Source organism: Photinus pyralis, unplaced genomic scaffold (assembly GCF_008802855.1).
Source record: "Photinus pyralis isolate 1611_PpyrPB1 unplaced genomic scaffold, Ppyr1.3 Ppyr1.4_LG5, whole genome shotgun sequence".
NCBI classification, from domain to species: Eukaryota; Metazoa; Arthropoda; class Insecta; order Coleoptera; family Lampyridae; genus Photinus; species Photinus pyralis.
In genome coordinates, this window is record NW_022170596.1 from 42,207,078 (window position 1) to 42,234,442 (window position 27,365).

Sequence of the window (27,365 nt, forward strand, 5' to 3'; positions counted from 1 at the left end):
AATGTTTTCATAATGTAATTTTAGTATTTAAACTTTGACATTTTTATCAAAATAAACTTTTATATTACATGTGGTAAAATAAAAACGAAAATATTAATTATGAGACTTAATTGACGAATTACAAATAGAACATAAAAAAATGGTTAATCACTTCACTCAGATGCCATTTGAAAGTTTGCGGCAATTCTCATCTTTCTTTCGCGTTTCGGTTTCACTGTCTCCACAGTGGGTGACAACTGAAAGGAAAGTTGTTATGCAAAGTTCCACTGAGAAACTACTTACATCTGTCACTAACTGGGCCGTAGGAACATTTACTTCTTGCTTTTGTGGTGGAAAATTAGCGTTTGTATTTTCCTTCAAAACTGTTTCAGTTGTACTTGAGGTGGTCCTACTTCTTTGTTGACGAACTGCTTGCAAAGGTATAAATGGAGCATTGCCTGGCATTGTATTATGTGTTTTGCTTTGCATTTCTGCATCGTTGTGAAGGTACCTATGGATGGCATCCGCATTAACTCGTGTTCGTGACTGTGTCTGTTGTTGGTTGCCAGGCTGTCTCCACGTATCCGCCGGTACATAATTTTTCGAATTATCATGTCTCTCGGTCCTCCAGTTTTCTGTGTGTTGTCTCTCTTGGGGTTTCGCCCATTGTTTCTGAGGACTTCCTTGATTATTATAAGGAGGATTCTGCCACCTCATTGGAGGCTTAGGTGGCACCATTTGGGGCAATGAAGAATTGACTTTCTCATCCTACTCAATCAACCATTATAGCAGTACTGGAGTATATTAGTTACCTTATATAAAGTTGTTAAAGCTTCAACAGCCGTGTTCTCAGCTGCTTGATCTTTGGATTTGGCAGGTTTTCCGACCAGCACATCTCCGTTTGCCATTGTAAGGCTTGCCACGAAATTACCGTCCTTTAGTGCGAAGTACTGGTAATTGGGGCAACCCAAACCACGAATTTGAAATTCTTTTGAGACTTTTGCGGTGTTGTATAACAGATTTGGAGTTGTGTCTGCGGTAGGCACACTTTCGCCCACGGATTGTTTAGCAATATTTTGCTGGGTGGCTCTTGCATGCTGGAAAACATTTATTGTTTTGCTTCAATATAACTTAAGACTCCTCTGTACAGTACAATAACAGGCTTGTTTAGGGTTTGAAACAAACATGGATAAGATGTTGTGATTGTGACAAAAATATAATGATGCTTTCCCATTTCCTATAAGTACATTTTTTTATTAGATTTCATTGTTTGTTGCGTATCTTTTGTACAGAAGAGCCTTACACGATACTCCATACCGTTTGGTCCTTTGGCTGCAGTGTGTGTCAGTTGTTTTTAAATATAAGAGACGACTTGAAATTTTGCAATCCTGTGCCACTTTTAAGACCACAAACAGAATCAATGTAGGCAGGTTTGATTCTGAGATAAAGGATGAGACTTTTCGAGATGTTTACATATCAGTACGATTTTGACCCACAGTTGGTATTTTTAAAACACCCTGTATATTGCTGTGTGCAATGGAGTTCGTTCACTACGCCACACACAAAACACCTGTCCAGCTAGCTCAAAACAAAACAAAACTGAAACTGAATTTTTATAATCTCTCCTGATACACTCCGGCCATCTGCTATAACTAAAAATCCCAATACTGACTCAGTGACTTGATCAACTTTAGAAAATTTGAAAGAATTTATTACACACATTTTGATCAACACCTGACACAAATCTTAGGCACCAATAGGAATAAACTCTGACATGAAAACTCTATGCAGGTCGCACAAACAAACAATTAATTGACAATTTATTCTGAAACACATGAAACAATTAAAACAAAATTCTTACAAGAAAGAAAAGCTTGTTTGGACATAATACCCCGCACGCAGACGGTCGATAAATAAAATAATTTGATTATGAAAGGTTTGCGATGTTCTTGCGCACTTATAAAAGACACAAAAACACTCGCCGACACTTCCAGGAAATATCACTTTTAACTTTCACTGAGCATTGCTTTGTTTACTCACATTCGAACTACAGACACACCGATTTGAAAACTTTCCACCAACTTTTATTACTTCACTTGACGATAACTTACACTTTTATTAAGATTGCTTAACCGTCGCGGGAACTAACAGCTAGTATCAGCATTATTTTTACGCTGATTCCAGTATTTAAGGGAACACCACTTTCACTATAAAATAAACTACAGGATTTTTAAAAACACAGCCGATCACAATTAGATTTGATAACGCAAGCTACGAAGTAACGCGCCAAACGTCCCCACTTACGTCGAAATAACGCGCAATTCTTCGAAACACCTTATTGGAACTGCAACTGTTATTGTTGTAATTGTAAATGCAACAGTCACTACAATTGCAAATGTAATCAGAACTACACAACCTCTGCAACTGCAAAAGTCATTAAATATATAACTGTAATTGTAATTGTCACTGTAACTACAACTACTATTGTCCAAATTATACTTACAGCTGTAATTTTTGTTGTAATTGTAAATGCAATAGAATGTAATAATTGTAAATGTAATTGCAAATGCTATTCTAACTAATCTAATTGCAATTACAACGGATTTTTTCAGTGTACCTAATTTTAAATGCAATTGTTATTAAAATTGAGACTGTAACTGCAATTGTAATTGCCAACTTAGTTGCAACTACAATCGTCAAAGCCACGTCTATAACTAAATTGCCATAATTTTAAATGCAATGCAAAAAAAACTAACGTTAAGATATACAGGGTGTTGCATTTAAAAAATACCAACTATGAGTCTAATCTCAGAAAACGGTTTTTTTACTACGCCACTGGATTCTATGTAAAAATATCTGGGTAATTCTTACCTTTATCCAGCTTACATAACTACAATATGTCAAACATGTCAAACTTTTCGTTTTCACCCAGTATCAGAAACAAACGCACCTACATTCTGTTTGTGGTTTTAAAAGTTTCACAAAAAAGTGGTACAGGGTCGTGACAGCCACAAGTCTCTTACCTTTAAAAAATGCAAACCAAAATAGGACAAAATTATAAACAGAAAATGCGGAAATAAACCCGATTTTTAGCGCGTTTTTTAAGAATAAAAAATCCACTTCTGCCGTTTCGAACTACTTCTAGGGGAATTGGCCTAGAGTCCTGGAATTTTTGCAGTAGATAGCCTATACCTTGAAGGTGTGCCAAACGGCCATCAAATTTCGCTGTCTAAAAGGGGGGCCCCCCCCACGAATTATTTCCCGAGATGCTGTTTTTGAAAGTAAAACGTGCGTAACTTTTACATACGACAACCAATTGGTCTCAGATTTTGCATACGCATGCCGTTAGTGGTGCCAAGTTAAACTTTAGAAAATGGGGGAGGGGGTAGGACGAACACATGCTCTACCCTTAACGGTTTTCTAATGAAAGGTCTCATCGAAATAAATAGGTTTGTACAAACGTTAATTTTCCCGTGGGACTCTTTTTCGAGATCAGTGAGCGACAAGGCCTTGTTTTTATTTCTGATGTTTGCCGCAAATTGTGTTATGGTTTTTGGTGTACATACTCAATGTGTAACAGAATGCGGTTAAACTTACAGCAAAAACATCATCTGGAGTAAGTACTAATTTTTTCTCATTCCTTGCTGAACTTTGTGGCGTGTTGCGAGGTGGCGGTTGCCAAAATTCTGGTCGCAACATCACTTTATTTTTATCAGGTGACATGTTCGCCTTATGAACTGGATAATTATCTCTTCTCTGAAATAGTCACAAATGAAATTAAAGTGTGCAAACAAACAGACTCAGTTACTTCGTTCAGTTTCGGTTCGGGCGCTGGCATTGGACCTGGCGGGAAGTATTGTGGAGGACCAGGACTAAGAGCAAAATGAGTTTTGTAGGGAACAAACGAGTGCCCCGTTTGATTATAGGTCGGATTGTATGTGGGAGGGAAATTTGGAGGCGCACTGAAATTAGGGTTGGGATTGAAAGGTGTTATTGGCGCATGTGCGGGTGGGTGAGGATAGTAATTATTGTTATTCGGAAACCATTGTCCGAAAGCAGGCGGCTGGTTAAATTGATTTGGTTTAAAATTCATGTTATTGTGAACATCATTTCGGGTATGTTGGTTCTGCATGTTCTGCAATTGCCCTACAATCACAATAGAATAAATTGACTAACAAAATCAACAAAAATATTTACCTGGTTTTCCAGATTTTTCCTCAAACACTCGTAAGCCGTAAGAGATGTTGATAATAGATGGTTTAGTCATTTGATATGCTCGATTTGAGGAACCATTTATTGACAGGCCGCCAGCGAATGGCTTATCAAATACTACGTCAAAAGTCCCCTCAGATGCGTCATTTCCATTTGGCTTATGTATGGCAGTAATTGTTCCTTTATATCCCATCGGAACTGTGAAGCCCTCTCTAACATTTATGACTCGATCATACAGTTCATACGTTGTTGCAGGGTCGGGTGCCAAATATCCCACTTGTAATGAATGCTAAAAAAACCACATTGTAATCAAGATGCGGGATAATCATTCAGGTTATTGGTAAAATACTGCAAACTCATGTTATATACCTATATTTATTTTTCTACACAGTTTTTGATAAAATTTTTTTAGAAAATGCCCAATCCGCAATTAGTATTTTAAATTCAACAAAATTCTGACTGCAATTCTTGACCGAACAATGAAACTGATTAAAATTTCACGAAATTTCCTGTGTATGTTCAGTTTTTCAATCCGACTTTAATGCGCCAACTAGATTCCAAGATAATTTGAAATGTGCCAATATTTAATAAATGAATCACCCGATTTTTTTGCCACAACTACAATGTAACACCCTGTATAATAGCTGATACTAGTCTCGTAAGGCTCACAATTTTTGACTCATCTAAACAAAATCCAGTTCTTTAACTCAATTTTTGGGAGACGCTTTCCCTTCCCAGAGAATAAATGGCAGTTAACATTCTGTTAGTAGTTAAAACTGCTCAGTATGATTTTCTAAATTGAATTAATTTTCTATGCCACCACCGAAAAAGCTCTAAAATACAAACCTTATACAATAAATGCGGTTTCACTTGCATTACAATTTGTTTCGAGTTAGTGTTTGTCACAGCAAACTGGTCCACAACCTTCTCTAGCAATTTTACTGCTTCTGGATCAATAATAGAACTACCGGTCACTTGTCTTTCAATAGAATAATACGGTTGCTGTTTGATCCAAGTGGTAATTTCACGTATTTGTTCCTTCCTAAAATAGACATGTAATAAAATTCGCAAATTGCTAACGAAAAATTTAAATATTTACACATCTCCAGTCGGGAACATTTTGTGTTCCTCGTAAACGTCCTTTCCGGCGTGAAAGTTCAAATATTCGAAAACCTTAGGAAATCGCGCCATATATTCGCCGACAAGTTCAACGGCCTTCTCAGAATAATACCACACGTTACCGTCCTTGCGCGTATATCCCGGAATCTCTTCGTTCCTTTTATTAAATTTTAGGTTAAGACCGATGTTAGTCCGAGGAACGTCGTATAAGTCAAGATCGGGAGATTTTTGCGGTATTAAAAAGATAGTTCCCGTGATTCGTCCGAATAAATTCTTCGATATAGCTGAAATGAAAATCATGTACAGTTTCTGACAAAATTAACGATATTCATAAAAAGACATGAGAAACAAAGATGGCAAGTTGTCTCAAATCATTAAGGCCCGGTTGTACAATATCAGGTTAAACTTCAGGTTGGTTTAACAGATTTCAGAAATACAATTGGCTACCTTTTGAAATATTAGCCAATCAAATCCTTTAACCCACAATTCAACTATAAACTGAAGTTTAAACTGACATTATACAACCGAGCCTAAACGTACCTAAAATGTTACTAAGAACAGGGTTTTGTTAACTGCTTAAATTTTCTGTCAAAACCTGACAATGGTATTGTTTAGTAGAATCAGTCAAGAGAAATGCATGTAAACCATGTGAGGAATTACCTATAATCATTTGTTCCTGAATTACTGTCACATTAATAATAATAATAAAGGTCTTTATTGTCTTTTCCTGCCTCGCAAGATATAGAAGACACACAGAATAGATATAACAAGCAAAACACAGGAAAAGATAATCTTGAGGCGCAGTTCAAAATATTTTTGTTCTTCCAATGAACCTCAATTACAAGGTATTACTCAAAAATATATCCGAATTATTAAAATTTTCATCAACCATGAGTCAATATAGGTTTTGCTCCAAGTGAAGAGGTATTTGTGTAGGTCTCACTATGCGTTTTGAGAAAAAGATCAAAACCATGTAAGTTTGATCTCCAATTTGTGAATAAACGAATCATAGTGATATGGACGATGTTATAGTACCTATCCTTTCATTTCACCAACCATGTTTCTGCGTCATTATTTGTTACTAGATATATTTTTTAGTTAAACCGCATTTTTTAGGGCATTTTCCAATTCATGTGACATGTTGGAGGGCGCTATTATGGCCCCTTTCTCCGTCCATCTAGCACAGGGACCATACAGGATACGTTCAACAAATTAGAGACAAGCTGAAATTTGGCTAGGTACTTTGTTTTAAGGTATTAAATATCGTCTGAAACCCCAGCGCCGATGCGTTGAGCCCGTCACCCCAAAACCACCCCCTAAATGGCGTAAAATCTACCTTTTTTGAAACCTACTTGCAGTGAGGAGCGTTAACCTCCCCCCCCCCCCACTTTCAGATTTGATGTCGTTTTATTATAAAGTAATACGTTCACACGCGCCACCGATAATAACTCTTGCACCATTATCGTTTTTTTAGCAATCCAAAAACAACACATTTGGGAGGGGCCAAGTATAGGTAGCCCCCCTCCCACTTCGTATTTTGTCGCTGGTATCTATGCCATCTGATACATCGGGATATGCGCTCAATTGCGCCACTTGAATTAAAACTAACGCCATCACGGTTAAGGCATGACACATTTTCAAAAAGGGGCGGGGGGGGGGGGGAGCAACTGAATGTTTTTAAAAGTTACTTTTTTTACATGTTTCTACAGGGTGGTGTTTTTAAGTGGACCATTAGAAGTATCTCAGCAACAGTCTGGAATTTTAATTCGGGACCCATTACCTTTTTTGAATAATGGATCAAAATGAATCATTTAAACATATTTTCAAGAAGGCCGCTTTTGCGGTTGTATCAGAACGATACCGGAACTTTCTTATTGAACAGATAACCTAATGGTTTATCTGAGCCTGAACCTATTGATTATGGTCATAGAGTAAATAATATAAAGAGCTGTCATGGGATAGGATATGGGCCCGTATGAATAAAAGTAAGCAAATGCTTATACTTGCAAAATTCAAAGTAAATACTCGTAAGTGCTCCTTCGCACTGGGCGACTTAGCAGCGCTTCTAAGCAGAAGGACAGGACGCAGTGCAGCGCTGCTAAACCATGCTAAACAGACCAGTATGAAGCGGCAGTTAGGAGTATTTACTTTGAATTTTGCAAGTATAAGCATTTGCTTACTTTTATTCATACGGGCCATTGTTGCAGTAGAAAATCTTGTAAGGAAGTGTTGCTATCTTGTGACTGTTCATCAAAGCTGTTGTATCGCTGTATTACCATATAGCAGCATGTAACCTGTATTACCTATTTAAATATACTAACAACAAAGTTGAGATTTGAATTACGTCATTACTTTGCACCAGACACAGACCATGATACTGTCAGCATTATATTTAATCACCGGAATGTGATATTATGCTTCCTATGCAAGAAGTCTTTCAGGCCATAGACCTATTTATTTTATTATTTTAACGCCTTACCTTTACCATTGCCTTTACCCAATTACAAACTTTATTTGAATTTAGTTAGCAATGAAAATTAAATAGGTACAGCGAGAAAATATAACTGATTATGCGTATAATTTCTAACGTTTTTGTTGGATTAGCGGTACACGTAGACCGTTTTAACACTGCTTTAGCAATTTTGTGTGGAATTTACGCAAACAAGGTCCTTTTGCGCAATTCACTAATGTACTGTAAGTATAGTGTATTTGTGAGAGAAAAGATCAATTCCATCCATACTACCATTGTATATAAAGATGTATATTATATACAATATTTTTTTTTTGGGGCAAAAAAACATTATCATAATAAAAACAAAAGAATAACATCAAGCGATTTAATTTTTTTATCAACTTTCCACAAGAAGTAACTAAAACATGGAATATCTCGGAAACCGTTTGAAGCAGCTTTTGACATTTTGCATCAAATTAAACGTCTGGGAAAAAGGAAAACAAGGGTGAAGAACAAAATGGGGGGTGCCATTTGAAAAAATGGAGTTACGGATATTTAAAAGTTTAAAAGTTGAGAGCTTTGAAAAAGTGACGTAGTCTCACTTTTTTAGACGGTTACGCATACCATAAGAAAATTTGATCTTTCCTTAATAAAGCATTGAAAACTGTTTTGCAATATCTCTCACAGTTTTCGAATAATAAATTTTTAAAGTTACCCCTGCAAATTCAATTTTTGACACAAAAACTTGAATATCGGCGAAGCCCTTGGAGCAAAGAGTCAACTATGGGATATCGTTGTACTCCAAATTCGACGTAGAATCCGAAAATGTAGAAAAAATAGAGGGTCCCTATTTAAAATAACAAAGTTGATGGCTACTTCCGGTATTTCCGGAAGTGGCGCCCTTTTGAAAATATTTTAGTTCAATTCATCATGTGCCAAAACCCTTAAAGGACTTATCAGTTCAGCTTAATTTTCAAAGGTTTTCCATATCTTTCTAACTGACGCTCGTCAAGAATGACCCTGTATATAACCTTCCTTTTTTGCCAAAAATCGACTGCACCAAAATTTCTCGGGAAAACACTTTTTCTTATTAATTTTGGGGCGTAGAATCCAAAACAATTCGTACATTTTCGATCAGACTTCTCAATCAAAGGTTATAGACTAGAAACCAATTTCCAAAGAAAATTCAAAGGGCTGTAACTTTTGAACTAGCAGCCCAATCAATTCTACAGGCCACATTCTATAAGAAAACTTTTTTTCCGGGTCGATCTGAGACAATTTTTTTTTGGGCCTCAAAAAAAGGCAGTGTATGGGCTATACTTAATACTATATATCATGTGTAATAAACTTATTAAAAATGGGCCAAATCCTAGCACCCCATACATGCATGTATTTCTCATGTTCAAAAACATGCACACAATAAATATGACATTTTTTTGCCTATTGTACACAATATACGAATTTGAGTTTTCATAAAATAATTGTTAGGTAAATCAGTGATGTCATTTAAAATGCTATGCCGTCTTGCGATGCAAATATAGCTAAGATAATGTTCTATAATGGGCATCATCAAACGGTATGCAAAAGTTTATTATTAAATGACAAATTGTGGTAGGTCAAGGTAAAGACCATCTTTCGTTAATGGCAGAATAAGCAGCAATTCATTATGTTATGTGAGTAGCAAAATGTTGCTGATATACCTATAAAAGTATACATTTCAGGGTCGCGTGTCGCCCACTCCATTCTCCACTTATTAATGCACAGCGAGCTGAGATAACAACATTAACAAGCAGTGTTAGTAATAATTTAGTATACTATTCTTCAATTCAGAGGGAGCGTCGGCATTTGCTTTTCGCCATCTATGTTCAGGGATAGTCTCTCACTGCCACAAATTTATACAGCATGGAACCTCTTTATATTATTTACTCTATGTTATGGTGTAGGAACCAATTTTTCCTAATCAATAAAAACCATTATTATTGCAAATGGCACTATCTTTTCTGATGCCATTTTTGAATTCCTCATAAAAAAATCAGTATGACTTTGTCAATATGATGCTATGTCTAACTGACACAGTTTAGAAGTTTGACATTTTTTCACTTTTTCAGAGGTTCAGTAATTTCAGCCATATCACTGTTGTCTGACAACTTAGCAAAATGTTTTTTTTTATGAATGGACAGCTAAAAATCCACGTTATTGGTCTGATTTTCAAATGTTATTCGAAAATAATACGAATAATCGTTCAAAGTTGACAATCGGTTCTTGGTCAAAAACTTGAAATTTTCAAATCGAAACCATATCTTTACTATGCATCAATGGAAAGAGCATAAAAAACGGACAAAAAAATCCTGGGCACTCTCCCAACTGAAAAACAGTTCGACGAAATTTTTTTGTTATAATTAATTATTGTTTTCTTCTTTGTTACACAATTTTAAATATTTCGTTTAAATAAAGTTTTATACTCAGCAGATCTTGAAGCCCCGTCCCTAAAGTTGTTCATTACATGGCCCCAGTAGGTACATGTACAATTGTACAACTCCTCCTCTTTCCACAAGCGTTCTTCTACGGACCCGCATTTCCTCCCAGCCAGCCAGCCGGACGAAGTGAGATTAAAAGCTACCTTTTTACAAATAAATTTGCAAAAAACTCAATGCTCAACGCCTCGACGCTGGGGTTTCAGAGGGCGATTAGACCCTTATAACAAAGTACCTTGCCAAATTTCAGCTTGTCTCTAATTTGTTGAACGTTATCCATATAAACCGATGGATAGGCCCTGTGCTAATCAGTCCAAGACCGCCACTACTCCTATACATTCATTCATATTTAGTTCGTTCTTTTTGAATGCAGTAGCTATGACGATTTAAATTTTACTGTTAATATAGTGTAAACTAGAGGTTTGGCAATTTTCTATGAAATATGCCAAATGCCTTACACTGCTCTACTGATATCATACCATTCTCTTAGCGAAGTTTTCCGTAACAGGTACCAATAAATGCGGCCTGAACAAATTACTACGTCATGTTTGAATACAGAACACCTACGTTTTCTTATCTTGAAACTCATTAGTTTACGCAGCGATAACATTTCTTATCGCAACGACCGGATTTAAATGAGATAACCGTAACAAGTCCTTTCTAAATGAACAATAAAATAAAATCAAAATACTATTCTATTATTTTAACAAAATAAACAAACAAACAAACAAAATCACATTAACTTCAAATTCAAATACCATGATCGAAATTGTGTTCAATTTCAAATTAACGACCACATTTACGCTTAAAAATAATTGAAATTCACACAGAGAGGGTAACCCATTATTATTATTATTATACGCACTTAAGCTCAATAAAACGCCCTCATAACGTAGTTTACACAACAATATTTATTTTCCATGATTTTCTTATTCCGTTAGTTTGTGGAATAATTGTTATGTAGTTTCATTTAGACAGTTTTGCGCATCTTGAGATACCTCACAGTGTTACCAGAACTTAAGAACATAGTCCGGTTAAGCAGTGATATGCCACACAATGTTGCATATTCACATTTTGTGAGCTTACCAGAAAAACGCTGGTGAACAATAAAATCACGGATTCTCTACCACACGTGGTAATAAACAAACTGTGCGCAATAAGAGCGACTGAAATAGTTATAGCACCACCTCTTCCTGTTTCACGGGGTCAATACTATGCATTTGTCGTCTGTACTGGTCTGGTCCCCCTTCCAGTTGCATTTAGTAGACAGTTCAATGCTGTGCTCTCTTGTGTTTTATCAAATGTCACCAGACTTTTAACTTATTAACATGTCACTAAGTAAGGGCACCAGATAAGTATCCTGTTTGTCAGTGGGTTCAAATTCAACTCAAGACAATGGCATTGTTCAGTAAAACTAGTGGCCCTGTCTGATGTTTCATCAATTGTCAGAAAATCGTTAACAGGGTGATTAAAATTGTTTGTTTTCCTACCTAATTTTGTCGACGCCATGTGAATGTTCATGAATCGTACAGCTATGTTATGGTCTAAATGCCTTACTGGTGAAAGGTCCGGCTCCTCCTGCTTTTTCATACAAAGTTTTATTCTACCATTTTTCAGAGTCTCAGTGCTGTCTATAACCTACAACGTGAGAATGGTTCCCGTTACATTTCAAATAAAAGAACCAGTACAGTAGCGCTTAATACCAACCTCACCAAGAGCACCGTAACAGGGATGACCCAGCATAAAACACTGTGAACCGACAGGAAAAAGATCTTCGATATTGTTGTAGGACGCGAACTTTTCCTCGTAAACTCTAATGTTGTGGACAACAGTTTGTAACGGATAAGCGCTAGCTACATTGGTCCATTGTTTTTCTAACGCGATACACTTATTGTTCTTGAATATGTATTTCCTGCCAGTCAACAGTTTAACGTGTACCAACATTTCTGTTTTGCCGACATTGATACCGAGCCGATTTTGGTAACTAAATTGAATCAATTGTATTTACCTTCACGATGTACAAAGTGCAACTTACTGTTCCACTATGGCGTTCCTTTCCGATTTCCACGATCCGGTTACAGGAGATTTGTTATCGACGACATTGTACTGACCGATCTGACCAGTGCTGTGATATTTAAAGTCATTTGTGGAAATACCCACCGCCCTGGAAACAGCTACATGGTGAATAAGATCAAAGGGTTAACCCTTAGGCAACCTAAAGACTTGTACAATGGCATAGCACAAGTTTCTGATTACCATAGACTTACAGAGCCTCCACTAAATGAGGCCATCCGACATGTACACTTGTCCCCAGTAAATCTTTCGCAAAAGCGTCAGGTTGCGGTAGTTCATCGTCAGGTTGCGTTATTTGCAAAATCATACTTTCGTACCTACTCGGCTGTTCGAATACGCGTACCTTTGCTTTTTTGAGTGATGCCTAAAGATGCTATTAATTAACGTTCATCTATGAAGGTCCTTACGGTATATTCTAAATGTTTCAACGTCGGAAATCCGGGATAATATACATCGAACTTTGCGCCGGGATACGCTCCCTTGACTAGATTCTCTATTGGAACTCGTATATCACTAATGTTAACGGTCTCGCACTTGGCGTGCGAAGCAGTTATGGTTGGGAAATACTTCGGCGCATTGTATTGTTGCATGTTTTCAGGGGTATATCGATAGACTAACATCGGGCCGTGCGTATTTCGTTCGACCTCCTCTCCTGTCAATTCTAAATTACACGATTCCATTGCTTGCAATAGCAGCTCCTGTTTGAAGAGGTTATAAATAATGCGGTTTGGAACGTATTTTACCTCTTCTATGAAAGGTATGAGGACAACGGCCTCCCACTCCATTCGTTTTCCGTTTAAGTCCGTCTTAAACTCTTCGGGATAGTACATTTTAATTAGGGAATCATCTTCAGTCATTAGTTTTTGGTAAGGTAGCGGGAGAAGGACTCTACTAGCCGCTGGCAATACAGCTAATAACTAAACAAAAGAAATAAAATTAATATATAGCAGCAAACCTGTCGCTAACCCATATACAGGATGAATCGGAAGTTATCGAAATTTGTAAGAATAAGGCACAAGATTACCTGTTCATATGGTTGGAACGGCTTGCCAAGTTCAAATTCGAATTTTAGGTCTGCAAAATCCTTTATGTCCGAAATGTAGGGCGCATAATGGTGAGGATAATACCACGACCATGAACAGACTCCATTGTAATAATAATGGAGATTCCATTGAATTGCCCGTATATATTCTTTCGTTTGAGACTTCAATACTTCCCTGTAAACATTTCAGTACACTAACAATCAACATTCTATACAGACTGTCTAACAATAAGACAAAAAAATAGTTCAAATTTGCCCCCAGTGCAGTAGTCGAGTATCCATTCGCTACACTAAGCAAGGCAGAACTTCAGAGACTAGCAGAGTTAGGAAATAAAAAGGAGGTAAAAAGATCTCTTTTTTTAGTTTATTCCTCGCATCAAAAACTGTAAGCAATGAAGAGTTCGAAATTTAAAACAAGGTCAACAATTTATTTATAAAAAGACTAGCAACATCAGCGAACTTCGTACCGCCTTTGAGAAATCCCGTTTTTTTCCCATACCCCGTTCCCGTGGGAACTTCGGGCGAGTGTCTGTCGAAGTATACCTTAACGCCTTCAAAGAAACATACGTTCGAACTGTCAAAAGTCTGTTTTTGCCTCAAACATAACATCCTGTTTGTTGCCGTTCCCGTGGGAATTTCGAAAAGTGTCTTACTACATCAAAAGACCTTCGCGGGAATGCGTAAATTGGTACGTTTGACGGCCTATTTTTTCGCCTCTCCCCCGAAGTCGACGATATGGATTCTTCTAGAGCCGTAGTAGATCTCGTTTTGGCGCCATCTGTTCGTTACATTACGATTTAAAATGACGGAAAAGAGTAAAATTGATTTTTGTCTTTCCATACAATTTTTGAAAATTATCTTTTTTACAAACATTGTCCTGATAATAGCAAACAACAAAAAAGGAATTATCTAATTTGGTGCAGTTACAAAGTGGTAGTACTTAGGTGCTCGTTATCCATCTATTAGTCCATGCTATACCTCCATCTGTGGACCTGGAATCAATTTCAGGACTTTTGCCATATGACACTCTTATTTTCGAGATATTCGCATTTGAAGATTTCACCCTACTGATAGATGCACTTAGTTGATTATATTATTTTACCTTTGTAAGTACCCTCTTTCAACACTCCATTGTCGAGTGATTCGCATTGGAAGTTTTGATCCTACCGACGGCTATGCTTTGTCCACATCCAGGACTGTAGCTCAATGAAACACAGGTACTCTCAAAATCTTTTATACGAAATGATAATAATTTTTTCAAGGGACATAGAGCATCTGTTATTACCAGAAATCTCAATAACACCTACATAACCCTGGATACCAACAGAAAAATGTAGCATGAGAACTCTTAATCTAGGTCATAATCGGGGCTTGTTTAAACACCACATAGAACATGTACAAATGAAACAAATTTATTAAACAAAATCAATGAATCCTATGCGAAACCGTAGTCCGGATCAGTTTTACATTTAGATACTAATTTCATTTTGTATTTATTTATTAAGTTACAATTTACTTTGATTTCCGAATGATTTATACTGTAGTCACCCTGAGGCTGTGGGCCAGCACAGGAACCCTTGATCCCTGCTCGGGCGCCAAGGTGTAGGTATAATGGTAGATGTAACTAAGGTAGTTGGTTGTTATTGTAACCCATTCGTTACGTAAATACAACGTGGAACTGTAGTTACCAGAGAAAATGGATAGGATGAGGTGCTACAACGTTTCTACCTTTAAATAAAGTTTCAAAAGAGTTGCCGTTTTATTGAGGGTAGTGCAACCACCCACTCACCTCGAAGGCATATTACTGTCCCAATTCCTGGTGAGCACGCACACAAAATACAGAGGATGCGGGTTAACAAAAGTCACGCTGGCAACGGTTAACGGAAGGCAATGACGGGTAAAATCTAAATTCTCAGAAAAGCAAGTAAAGGCACCGGTAAAGGTAAAACAAGCCTTTAATCTGTGGACCTACACACGTATATATGGACTTGTGGCCTTGTGGGGAGGGTAATTACGTGGGGCGAAATATCATTTACCATAATGTAGATTATTTCTCCCTGCTTAATTTCGTCTCCTCACCAGTTGAAAAAAAAAAGAAGCATGCAGAGCTTATATATAAAATACCACATTTTACGACACTCCGTTTTCAAGATATTCGCATATAAATCCCCCCCCCCCCCAAATGTTTGACATAGTATGCTTTTACTAAATTTCATAAAGATTGCACCATCAATAAGAAAGTTAGTTCTGCACATGCGCGCAACGCACCCGACATTTCCTGTATACAGACATCAGAAGAATAAATGTGCAAGAAAAAAACCACTGGCCAAAAAAGAATAAGCTTCATAATATCAGAAAATATTGTAGTGTAGCTATTCCAGTTTTATATTTCCCGACGCTCTGTCTTCCCTGAAAACATTGAAGGCCAGAACTTCAATATCAAATTGCATACAGAAGTACACTCATGATACTTACTCATTTACATTTTCATATTCTAACTTATTCATATAATAATCAGTCTTATGTTGAATAAATTCTGCTTGAAAAAGTTCGTCATCTTCTTCACTCTGCGATTCTGATTCACTAATTAGTACATCAAATTCATTGTGATCCAATTCGCTATTAATTAAATCAGATTCCTCTTCCACATCTTGGGGGCTTTGGGGTTCACATTTCAGCTGAAAGGAAACGTTAACACTATCGCCAGTCATACGTGAGACATACCCTTTGCATACATTTGATGATATCTTTTTTCGCAGATTCTAAATCAAGCAAATAATCTGATTCTCCTTTCTTACCATTTTCCACATGTCCCTGCAAACAAGATTATTAACGAACAACACCTAATTACACTCTTACGTTTTCCTCAACTATTTTCTTGCCCTCCAGCCTTTTTGCTTCGAACCACTTGAGATCAGCGTATTTGTCAGAAAAATTCTTAATGTCGATATTGCCTAACTCTTTAATAAAAATTTCAAACCTAGATAGGTTTAGAGTACCGGCTTCGTTAATGTAACCGCCTAGCTGCGGTAGGACCTTCATGTACGCCCTATACAAAACTGGTAAGGCGCCGCCGTCGATGTGCATGTTCGGGAGATGTGGTATGAAGTCATTTCCCACCAAAAAACCCATTAGCACCTAGAATTAAAAATGATTTTACCATTAAGTAGGTATTTCCATAAGCGAAAATACTAACATTATTCAAACGCCTTATTTTAACAGCGGAGAAAGAGTACACCAATTTAACAAATTCTTTTATGGAAATACAGGGGGTTTTTTTTCGTCAAGTTAGATAAAGAAAATAATATGTCAAATATTACTCAGAGATTCGTATCAACTACCTTTTATAAATGAAATGAACGAATTGTTTGATGTGGGTATGTGTACAGACTTGTCGTTTGTAAGAGACGGTCACGGGAGTGGCAAAAACTGTAACCAAATGAGTTACGACACTCAATACCGAAACTGATATCAACAATCAACTGAAGGCTCGAAACCCCGAACGATGGACGAGTTGTCTATCTCGGGGGCGAGATTCTGCTAATTAAAAGTCTTCGGTTTAGAATCTATGTGTGTTATATGAGCTGCCATTCAAAATTTCCACATATTTTGTTGTAATATTGAATTTACCCTACAAGGCCATGTAATTTTCCATCTTGCTCTTAACAGAAGAATTATTGCACCAAAGATGAGTCACCCTTTCAAAGAATCTTGATACCTGTTTACCTGACCCATTGTCCTCTGACCTGATCTCCCGAAGGCTATATGTACATATTTTGTTAATATTGTTATAATTATATGTTATGCATTCACATCATTACACACAATTAATTTTGTGATACATTAATTTGTCGCTTGGTAAGTTCTTCTCTTACAGAATATTTCTGGTTTTATTCGGTAAACTACCATTTCCAAAGTTTACTCTTCCAATGTAATTTATTTCGACTTACATTTCCGAACTTTCACAATCTTCAAAACATTTTTCAATTTAAAATTTACGCAGGATCTGTATAGCAGGGTTCGCAACTGATTTTAGCAAAAAAATAGACTTGGTCTCTAATTACATATTTAAAAATAGAGACCATTTAGAGACCTTCGAGAACCAATTTCCATACAAAATTAAGCAAAAAATATTTATTTTGTAATAGATGAGATACATAAACGGCAATATACAGGGTGATTCCTATAGTACCTGCCACCGTTTGGGAGCGTGTAGGTGGTGCGTAGGGGAGTATTTTGATATAGGACACTTGGGGTCGGAAATCTAAAAATAAGGGTGCCAGAGCCAAATTTACCTTCTGGAATTTCGCGCCTGTAGGTAGGCAACCCAACCGGCCGGCGGTGCACACGGTGCGATCTCAGGCGGCGATGTGGGGCTGACACTTGATCAGAATTTTGTTTAAACCCACGAAATCCCGTCTGCAACGACGCGTATCAAGTGAATAAACACTATGGCAATAGTATAATAATAGTTGGCTAGATGTAGGAAGTGCATTGAGAACAACGGTGGCCACGTTGAACACTTGTAAACGTTATTGCTTTTGACTGTCGTTTTCCCTCCCATGTCGCTTCCTCGCGCTAACTCGCTCTGCATCGCTCCGCGCGAAACGTCGGTCGGTTGGGTTGCCTACATACAGGCGTGAAATTCCAGAAGATAAATTTGGTTCTGGCGCCCTTGTTTTAGATTTCCGACCCCAAGTGTCCTATATCAAAATACTCCCCTAGGCACCCCCTATACGCTCCCAAACGGTGGCAGGTACTATAGGAATCACCCTGTATCTAAACAAGTATAAATTGTGCACAACTCTTGTGAGGATAAAACGCATTTTTTTTAACCCAAATAGCTTTTTTTTTGACATCACCAATGGATATATTTCTTGCAGACGTCCCAATGGCCCTTTGTGGGTACCCTCTTCCGACAATCCGTTCTCAAGGTATAAGGGAATATACCCGATCGCGATAAGAGGTCGAGGAGGAGGGCTATGGCTGGTAAAAATTAATTTTCCTTTCGTTGAGACCTTTCATCCATGAAGGATAAAACTAGTTCCACCCCCCCCCTTCCCCTCCTCACCGTACTTTGATAAGAGGACAGAAAGAAGGGCAGTAGTTGGTAGAAAACGGTTCCTTTCGTTGAGATCAATTGGTTGTCGTATGTAAAAGTTATGCACGTTTTACTTTCAAAAACAGCATCTCAGGAAATAATTCGTGGAGGGGGGGGGGCCTTTTAGACAGCGAAATTTGGTGGCCGTCTGGCACACCTTCAAAGTATAGGCTACCTACGGCAAAGAATTCCAGGATTACCTACCATTCTCCTAGAAGTAGTTCGAAATGGCAGAAGTGGGTCCGGACGGACAAAACGCATTTTTTTTAATTCTTAAAAAATACGCTAAAAATGTAAAATTTCTGCGGTTTATCAATTATGAATTATACTTTTTTAACATGCAAAATTTAGAGACTTTAGAGACCAAATATGAAAAATAGAGACTTTTAGAGACCAGCATTGAAAAAAGAGACCAATGTCTAAAATAGAGACTATTTGCGAACTCTGGTATAGTCATTCGGATGGCTGAGTTAACTTTATTTCCGTGTTCTTGTAGTGTGAAGTACAAAAGACAAACCGAATGATCAATAAAACTAATAATTCCAAGTTGTGATTTGTTATCGAATCGGCAAATGTGATAACTTTCGTTATGCCCTTGACTTTGATAAAAATATAACGCGTAAGAAGCCTGTGTTACTTTACGTTAGTGTAGCTCTAGGCGTACTTAAGAATGCAGGTTATTAAGGGTGTAGCTTTTACAGCAGTATATTTTACTGTAAGTGTCCAAGCACAATAAAGCAACGCTTACAAAATCATTTCAGATCGCGTTTGGAGCATCTATTCTGGACCTTTTAACTAAAGAAGACTATCAATGCATGGAAGATTTAAACATTGATGTAAACCAACTTCTAGCACATTTCGACGATGATTTTAAACTCAAGCCTGACGATCAAGTATTACTAGCGGAAGGGGTTTGCTGGTTAAAACGTATGAAAATGATGGACGATAATAACAATTTAAATTGGGACAACTTAGTACAACTACCGATCATGATTATGCCCCTATATGGGAAGCAAGATATGGCTAACAAAGAAGAAGTAGCGGCCAATGTATTGCAAAAGTGCAGAGAAGATGTTTTAGCCTCTCAAAATATTGCAACCACCCTAAATAATTGTATTGGTGATCAATTGAGCAAATTATAATGTAGTGTGTGTTTATTTTACTTTTTATTTTATTCAGAGATGCGCAATACTTGACCTTCTGGTATTGATAAGAATAGCGTTAGGATTAAGTTTCATAATATAGAATTTGTAATTTTGTGTTTGTATTCTTTCTGCTATGTTTCTTCTAGACTATCAGTGACAATCACCACCAAGTATCTTAATTACATATTTTTTATCGTCCAGGGTTATACAGGTATAGTCCTTCATTTCCCTTTGCCTATTTTTGTATGCAACTACCACTAAGAATAGCTACAAGATTCTAATATTGTGTTCTCACACACTCAATGAATAGCAAGCAGGCCATTTTGGTGTCCCAAAATATGGCGTGTGCACTAAATGATTTTATACATGAATAACTGAGTATCAAAACTCACTGAACGAAGGAGATATTAATAATCAATTGATATATCATTTTGAAATAAACAATGATAAGAAATTGGGTAGCAATCTAACTTGAAAAATAGGTTCAGTTATAAATCATAATGTGGCAAGTTCCTTTTATTCTACTGGCAGCTGTACGCGTTCAGGTAAATATAAACACAAAGCTCTTAAATCATAAACAAGGCAATCAGATAGCGCACGCGGAAACTCTCACCGAAGTGATAACGCCAGAAGATCACGAATGTATGAACGCTCTAAAGATTGATATAAACAAATTGGCGACATTCTTCGATAAACAGTACAAGGTCAAGCTGGACGACCCGGTCCTGAACGAATATGCAATCTGTTGGCATACACGTATGGGAATGATGGACGAAAACAGGAATTTTAATTGGGAAAAGGTAGTGCAGCTGCCAATGATAATGATGCCTTTATTTCGAGCCGGTGCAACGCTTAGCCAGCAAGAGGCATCTAACTTTGTAACAGTTTGTAAGCAGACAATAGACCTGAAAGCTGAAAATGTATCGGCCCAATTAAATAATTGCATTGTAGATCAGATTCTGAAACATATTATGTAACACTGCTACATTGCGGAGTTAAATCACATCACAGTTCTGATCTCCAGAAACTGGAGACCTTCAAATTAACATCAATAAATTTGGTCACTTTGACCAGATCCATTTTTGTAACTATTTAATATATGTAGGTAATAATTAATATTTTAGAATTTCTTGTAGTATTCGGTATGGTTCGCTTGTTTTATTTTGTGTTATAGACAAACTTTCAACTCCTGTTGCTTCATTGGCATATAGTAATAGCAAGGAGGTACATTGCCTTGCTTCACTCCTGTTGTCTAAAAATATGTTGTGAGAAACGTTTGCTCTGAAAGCTCCTATAAAAAGTTCTATTTTTAAAATTTTTCTCAATAACCATTCACCATATAAGTAAACATTTTTCAAAAATGTGTTATTTATTTACTGTTGAGTGGGCGGAGTTTCAGCTAAGGCTGCTCTACCAACCTAACCCACTAGACATTATGCCCGAACTAAACTAAACTGCCCCACACGGACTGGCTCAATATTTCCCCACGACGGTAAACCTTGAAGAAAAGGTTGCGAAATGAATTCTAATCTTGTTACCTGAAAATCTTTGAACATAAAAATAAGGAATCCAAAATTAAAACTTTACTAATTTTGTTTGTCCAAACGATGCTAAACTATCTACCTTTAAAAACGATTTTACTGTTGCGCCACCTATCGTCAATGGTATAGTACTAAACTATGTAAACAATACTACACCAAAGTTTGGAAGCAAGAAGCAACGCCATTGACAAGTGTGTCAAGAGTAATAAAAAAATTGTCAATTTTTGACGTTGTGGAGCCTCGCAGTGGATGTGAATGTGTTTCTATTTTAATATCACGGCTCTATTGTTGACGTGGTCTACGAAGACGTAAGAGACAAACGTGCTTCCCTGCCAGTGTCAACCTGCCTTTAGAATGTATAAATTTTAATATATGTCGGAGACCAGTAGGAATATACCGGAAATGTAAAATACAATCAATAATAATTTTGAACGCGAGAACGCGATTGTCACGAACTCTTGGGACCTAAAAATGTCGCATAGGTTTGACGTAAATTCAAAAAAACTAAAATTGGTCATTTCCTTGAATGTCTTATATCATCGAAAGTATAAGTGCTTGTTCACAATGGACATAAGCGTAACAAAAACATAACAGATACATAATTCATAATGTTGAATAGTAGCAAACCAACGTAGGTGTTCACAATGATTACATAATTTTTATTTTTTTGTAAATGTTTGCGTATGTTTTATGTCCTACCGAAAGGGTACATAAGATATACAAAAAAGTTTTATGTAAAAGTGACTGTCTTTTTGATACGCTTAATTTAGAATTGATGTCAAAAAAATTCAAGATGGCTACTTTTGAGGAACATTTACCAACTTCCTAAAGTTTAATAGGCGCTATATCGGATTTTTAGATTACTTGATAGATTTTTTAATTCTCTTTTCAACGAGCCATCATAACATAAGATTGAAAATAAGATACCAGTTATATCAACGGTTTTTATATTTTAATCAAGTAGGCTGTGATGAATTAAAAAAAAACAAAACAAAATCTATTCGAACCAACAAAACAATGAAAATAATTACATCAGATGTTTAAAAAAATCAGGGGCGCACTCATGAGAGGGGGGTTTGGGCATTACAACTCCCTCCAAAATTTTATATAAGTAGGCCTAGAAAAATTTTGATTTTTATAACATCTTATGACTATCTTATTATCCATACTTACATACCTACAATTGGTGGTATAATTACAAACTATCCCCTCGAAAAAATGTCATGCCATTATCCAGTTAAACACATTTCAACACACCTCTTTATTTTACACAATGTATTGATGTATTGTCTCAGGTCAGATTTTGTAGGTCAGTAGGTGGTTTATCCGCAAGAATATCAAAACTAACAGTTTTACCAGTCCGAGTATATGGATAGGCGAATCTTATTTTTCTAACTGCGGAGTGTTCAAATCGACATAATGAACACTATACTCGTCACAGGAAAACCTACATGTTGTAGTTTCACGCCGAAATCAAGTAATATTTTTTTAAATTAATGTATTTTGTGGCATAATGGGAAGTCATGCAATTGGACCGGTAATCTTTGTTGGATCTTTAACTGCTCACCATGATTTACAAATTCTCCAATAAACTTCCTTAAAGGATTTTTCTCGACAACGTATGTTTCGAAGAAAGGGTTGGTTTATGCTATACCTACCAACAAGCTGGCTGCTCAGGTCACAATTCACGAATTATATTATGTACAGTAGGTACATTAAATTATAAAAGTAAGTACTTAATTAAAAAATAAAAGTAAAGTGGAAGTAGCTACCACTACAATAATAATCATCAATGGCAACACGTTGCCTAAACTACTGTCTTGAAGTGTGTTTCACTAATAATGGCCAGTATTTTAAACGTCTGGTGTAATTATTTTCATTGTTTTGTTGCCTCGAATAGATTTTTTGTTTTTTTTTATTCGTCACAGACTACTTGATTAAAATACTAAAACCGTTAATATAACTGGTATCTTATTTTCAATCTTATGTTATGATGGCTCGTTGAAAAGAGAATTAAAAAATCTATCAAGTAATCTAAAAATCCAATATGGCGCCCATTTAACTTTAGGAAGTTGGTAAATGTCTCTCAAAAGTGGCCATCTTGAAGTTTTTTTTGACATCAATTCTAAATTAAGAGTATCAAAGACAGTCACTTTTATATAAAACTTTTTTTTATATCTCTTATACTTTCGATGACCAATTTTAGTTTTTTTGAATTTACGTCGAACCTATGCGACATTTTGAATTTCCATAAGGAAATTTTAAATAAGCATCCAAAACTGCAAAACATTGCCCATTTAACCAACTCTCTATCTTTAATAATAACAAAGTTACCCATGCAATCCCACGCGATCTGGGACACACTGTATATACCATGTATGGTACCAACGGAAAGACAAACCGATACAAAGCTATTCAAAATTATGACAGATCAATTATACCTACCTGATGGCGATCGTCTCAAAGCGCTCTAAAAGTTTTGAAATACTTATTTGGTAACAGAACGCTATACTATTACTATTAAATGTATAAAAAAATCAATTGTGTGTGGAACGTAATTTTAGACAAACTAACCATCGATGCACCTGACCTTTGTTTGCTTACACTTCCTGTCTTTTTAAATTGACCATACCAACATGATAATATCATGGCGGTATAGTAAAAAAACAGGAAGTGTAAGCAAACAAAAATCACCAAGTCTGCTAAAAACATCGGGTGAAAATGTCAAGTGTATTCAATTGTCTTGTGTTGGAAGTCCTAAAAACTTTATGGCTCGTCGAAACTAGGAATGCTAAAGACTACCATAAAAAAACATGCACAATATTGATTTCATCTCTGAAACCAAAAACACATCTGCTGCATGATCCACATCGTACTGGCATCAACACAACACAATCATCACTACCAACTGTAAAAATAAAAACTCCCAACCCTCTTTAATTTAAAACCATATTCATCTCTATATATTCATCCTACTCAAAGTAGGCAATTTATGCTGGTACTCTTTTTCGGTGGCCCTACATTTAGTATATCGCCTATTGCAGTTTGTTTCAATGATGCAATAATGAACACAGTGCCGGACACAAACAGTTATGCGCCGCATATTCCGCTATGACACCATTGTAACTTTTTTAATACAATGGTAGTACTTTGTTTGTGTTAATACAATCGTAACACGTAAACATACATACCCAATCGTCAATGATCTTCTCCATGTCATATTCAAACTTTAAACTACTTTTTAATGGAAGAAACTCCAATTCTAAATATTCTCTCATTAAAGAAAGATGTAACAAATAAAATGTAATTTGCTCGGGAATATTTTTCCTCTTATTCGACTTCTTGCCAAAGCGAACCTGAACACAAGCAAAAATTTAATGTAATTTTACAACCGTTACAACAAACACTTACCTCCTCCCTAAGCAAAGAAAAATGCGGTTCGTGAGTACACAAACCTAACATAATCAAATCGGCATCTAAACCATATAAGCAATGCCTAGTGTTTGGATCATATCCGGGTTGTGCTCGCATATACCTGATATAATCCATTATCTTGTGCTCACCCTCGCCAGGAGTCTACGAAACCAAGTTAAATAATTATATACACTAAAAATATGCAACCTCATGTCCTGACAGGATAATTTTACAGTTCCTCCACAATGCGTCCGTAGATATTTTATTAACAATGAAATACTTTAATTGTTCATGTAAGTTAGCCATGAAAACGGTTCCGGGAGTGATACAATTCGAATCGAACCTCGCTTCGGTGGGTAAAACTTCACCACGTTCAAGCGCCTTTGCTTCGGAAGTCTGAGCTTCCTTGGCGGAACGGAACCGGCGACCACGTTGTTGGTTCATTTTGGCCCTCGGCGCCACACCATCGACAGCCATAAAGAATAACTTACGAGGTTTAATCATTCTAAATAATACTTCGATATAATGAAAAATGTCGGTGAAAATTTTCTCCTCGCTTATACGAAAGTGCGGGTCGGCATCATCGGGATGCGAACACATATGTATAATGCCGTTCATGTCCAGATATAAATTATCGAATTCTGGAATCTGTTTTGAGTAATATGATGAAATGTTGCAAAGAAAAAAGCTGTTGGAATTTACCTGGTATTCTTTTACTATTTCGGAAAGGCACGGATACCTTTCGCTTATATATCTAAAAAACTTAGGAACACCCATTTTTTAAAAGAAAAACTATCACAAACAAACAACGCAAACACAAGTTGTGCAACAAAAAATTGAAAAGCTAAGCTTTTCTCGTCTGAAACAGTTTGCTTACAATTGCGAATTCTTGACAGTACTTGGAAACTGAAATTTGACACTTCAAAGAATTACACGGTTGCCTAAATCGTCCACGCCGTTCCATGCGCATGCGAAAAGTAGACCTTCCCATTTTATTATTTTAAATTCAAATCTTTTGATGCGAATTCCGCATTAATAAAACAATCGTCTTGGATCCGAATGGCTCGAGCTCTACTCTTTGTATGAAAAAGTACTTTTTTTTCCAAAAAAGGGTACTCAATTCAGAGTAATTGCACTTTAGGTTTGTAGATTTTTTTTAAAAAGCCCACAAAAATGCCTCGGAGTCGCGACATGTATAGAACGGCGTGGACGATTTAGACAATTATAATTGTTCACAATGTTGCCAAATCTCTTGATAAGAAAAATTATACAGAGCGATCATAAAAGGGTGAACCATAATTTGGTGCTGGGCTATGTTAAAACCGCCGATTTACAATAATTAAAATACACGTTCCGTTTTTTATCACAAATGTATCTCTAAATGAGATATTGTTGGAAACTGCTTTTACAGTCCTATCTCCTTTGAATTTATCTACTTTGTGGGTGTTGTGTTTCACTTTGAGACCAGTTCTCACGATTACACCGAATTTATATGGAGAAAACGCTCCTATTCTTTATCGAATTTATTACATTTGTTCCGTCATATATTAAAATAATTAGAATTACTATGGCAAACGACAAAATTTTACCGTGATTAAAAATGCGCCAGAATTGTTGCGTAATTTCAGAAAATAATATCCCGAATATCCCGCCCGTGCTTAGAAATAGTCTCATTCAATTTTTTTTATTTGTCATCAAATTAGTTGTGGTACGAAGTACATGTATTTATTCTTTTGACCATATTTACATGGATAAGATAAGTCACAGTCAACAAACAACAAGATTAATGACAGACAATATAAACTATAAATAATAAAATTATCAGTGTTTATTTTAGTTTCGCTAGCATGGGGTAGATTGGTAATGCGATACCGTTTTTTGGACATATCAAAATTCTGTCAAATGTCGACGTTTTAGATAATTTAAACAAATTACAACTTAAAAAATAAATTTTTCCATCTGTATATAACATAGGTACGCCGGTTGGCAATTTTCCAAGGTAATATGACTGGACGGATTTTGTTCATACATACGGAAACGAAAAACAATGGACCGAATTTTTGACAAAAATTTTGGAGCGCCGGCACCGCACCTCTTTTTTCAAATAGCAACTTTTATTTATTATTAATTAATTGGAAAAATCTTATTATTCTCTGTACAACCTGCAAAGTTAAAAAAAATTTTTTTCGCCAAAACGGTTAAGTACTATGATTTCGTTAAAATTTTGCGCCAAAGTAACCTCCTGCGAACGTCCATGTTACATCCACTGTGCTTCATGTGGACGTTCAAGAAACGTTTTAATGTCCATGACTGAACCTTCTAAATACATCCATGGAAAGTTGTTGTGCTATATGGATAGGTGCTTTATTTTCAGATTATAATATATTCAACGAACCATTCCTTATTCTAGTAGGATTAGAACCTCTAAAATGAGGTTCGGCTCTACATAATTGAAAGAAAAAAAGATACATGGGTACAGACACCTTGGCATCAGGACGCATTGTTTGGGGGACATTTTGGCGGGGCGACTGTTTAGATTAGCACAGTATTCACAGTGAGGTGGATATAGATTATGTCGATGCTAATTAATTTATATATAAAAACTGGAAACTTATCACAGGTGTTTTGGGCGCTAATGCAATGGCCGTATTAACAATCAGAGCATATGCATCATTTTCTCTAAAGCACCCTAAACGCGACTTAATCCTAGAAGTGTTTCTTGCTCAACTTCTTCTCATACTCCAAATGTGAAGTCTAAATGTGCGTCAATATCTGTTCAGCCCCCCTCTCAAAATTCACAATCCACCTATTGC

At 36.4% G+C, this 27,365-nt stretch overlaps 3 protein-coding genes across 3 annotated transcripts; 2 read left to right on the plus strand and 1 right to left on the minus strand.

Annotated features, from left to right (window-relative positions):
- LOC116170126 (5'-3' exoribonuclease 1) lies at nucleotides 1-25,468 on the minus strand. Its single transcript, XM_031486314.1, has 22 exons — nucleotides 25,255-25,468; nucleotides 24,760-25,200; nucleotides 24,550-24,714; nucleotides 24,330-24,494; nucleotides 16,211-16,489; nucleotides 16,076-16,165; nucleotides 15,827-16,029; nucleotides 13,334-13,526; nucleotides 13,053-13,226; nucleotides 12,717-13,007; nucleotides 12,504-12,673; nucleotides 12,272-12,400; nucleotides 11,944-12,220; nucleotides 11,727-11,874; nucleotides 5,291-5,594; nucleotides 5,038-5,233; nucleotides 4,177-4,480; nucleotides 3,788-4,125; nucleotides 3,577-3,735; nucleotides 792-1,076; nucleotides 283-747; nucleotides 1-236 (listed from the first exon to the last, which is right to left on the minus strand). The coding sequence occupies exons 1-22, from the start codon at nucleotides 25,327-25,329 to the stop codon at nucleotides 153-155; spliced, it is 4,935 nt and encodes a 1,644-aa protein (XP_031342174.1). The 5' UTR covers nucleotides 25,330-25,468; the 3' UTR covers nucleotides 1-152.
- On the plus strand, nucleotides 19,008-19,709 carry LOC116170129. The gene is made up of 2 exons (XM_031486316.1): nucleotides 19,008-19,167; nucleotides 19,214-19,709. Exons 1-2 carry the CDS (start codon nucleotides 19,123-19,125, stop codon nucleotides 19,592-19,594), a joined length of 426 nt encoding a protein of 141 aa, XP_031342176.1. The 5' UTR covers nucleotides 19,008-19,122; the 3' UTR covers nucleotides 19,595-19,709.
- Nucleotides 19,855-20,929, plus strand: LOC116170128. The gene is made up of 2 exons (XM_031486315.1): nucleotides 19,855-20,142; nucleotides 20,188-20,929. The coding sequence occupies exons 1-2, from the start codon at nucleotides 20,098-20,100 to the stop codon at nucleotides 20,572-20,574; spliced, it is 432 nt and encodes a 143-aa protein (XP_031342175.1). The 5' UTR covers nucleotides 19,855-20,097; the 3' UTR covers nucleotides 20,575-20,929.
- Nucleotides 25,469-27,365: the final 1,897 nt, after the last annotated feature.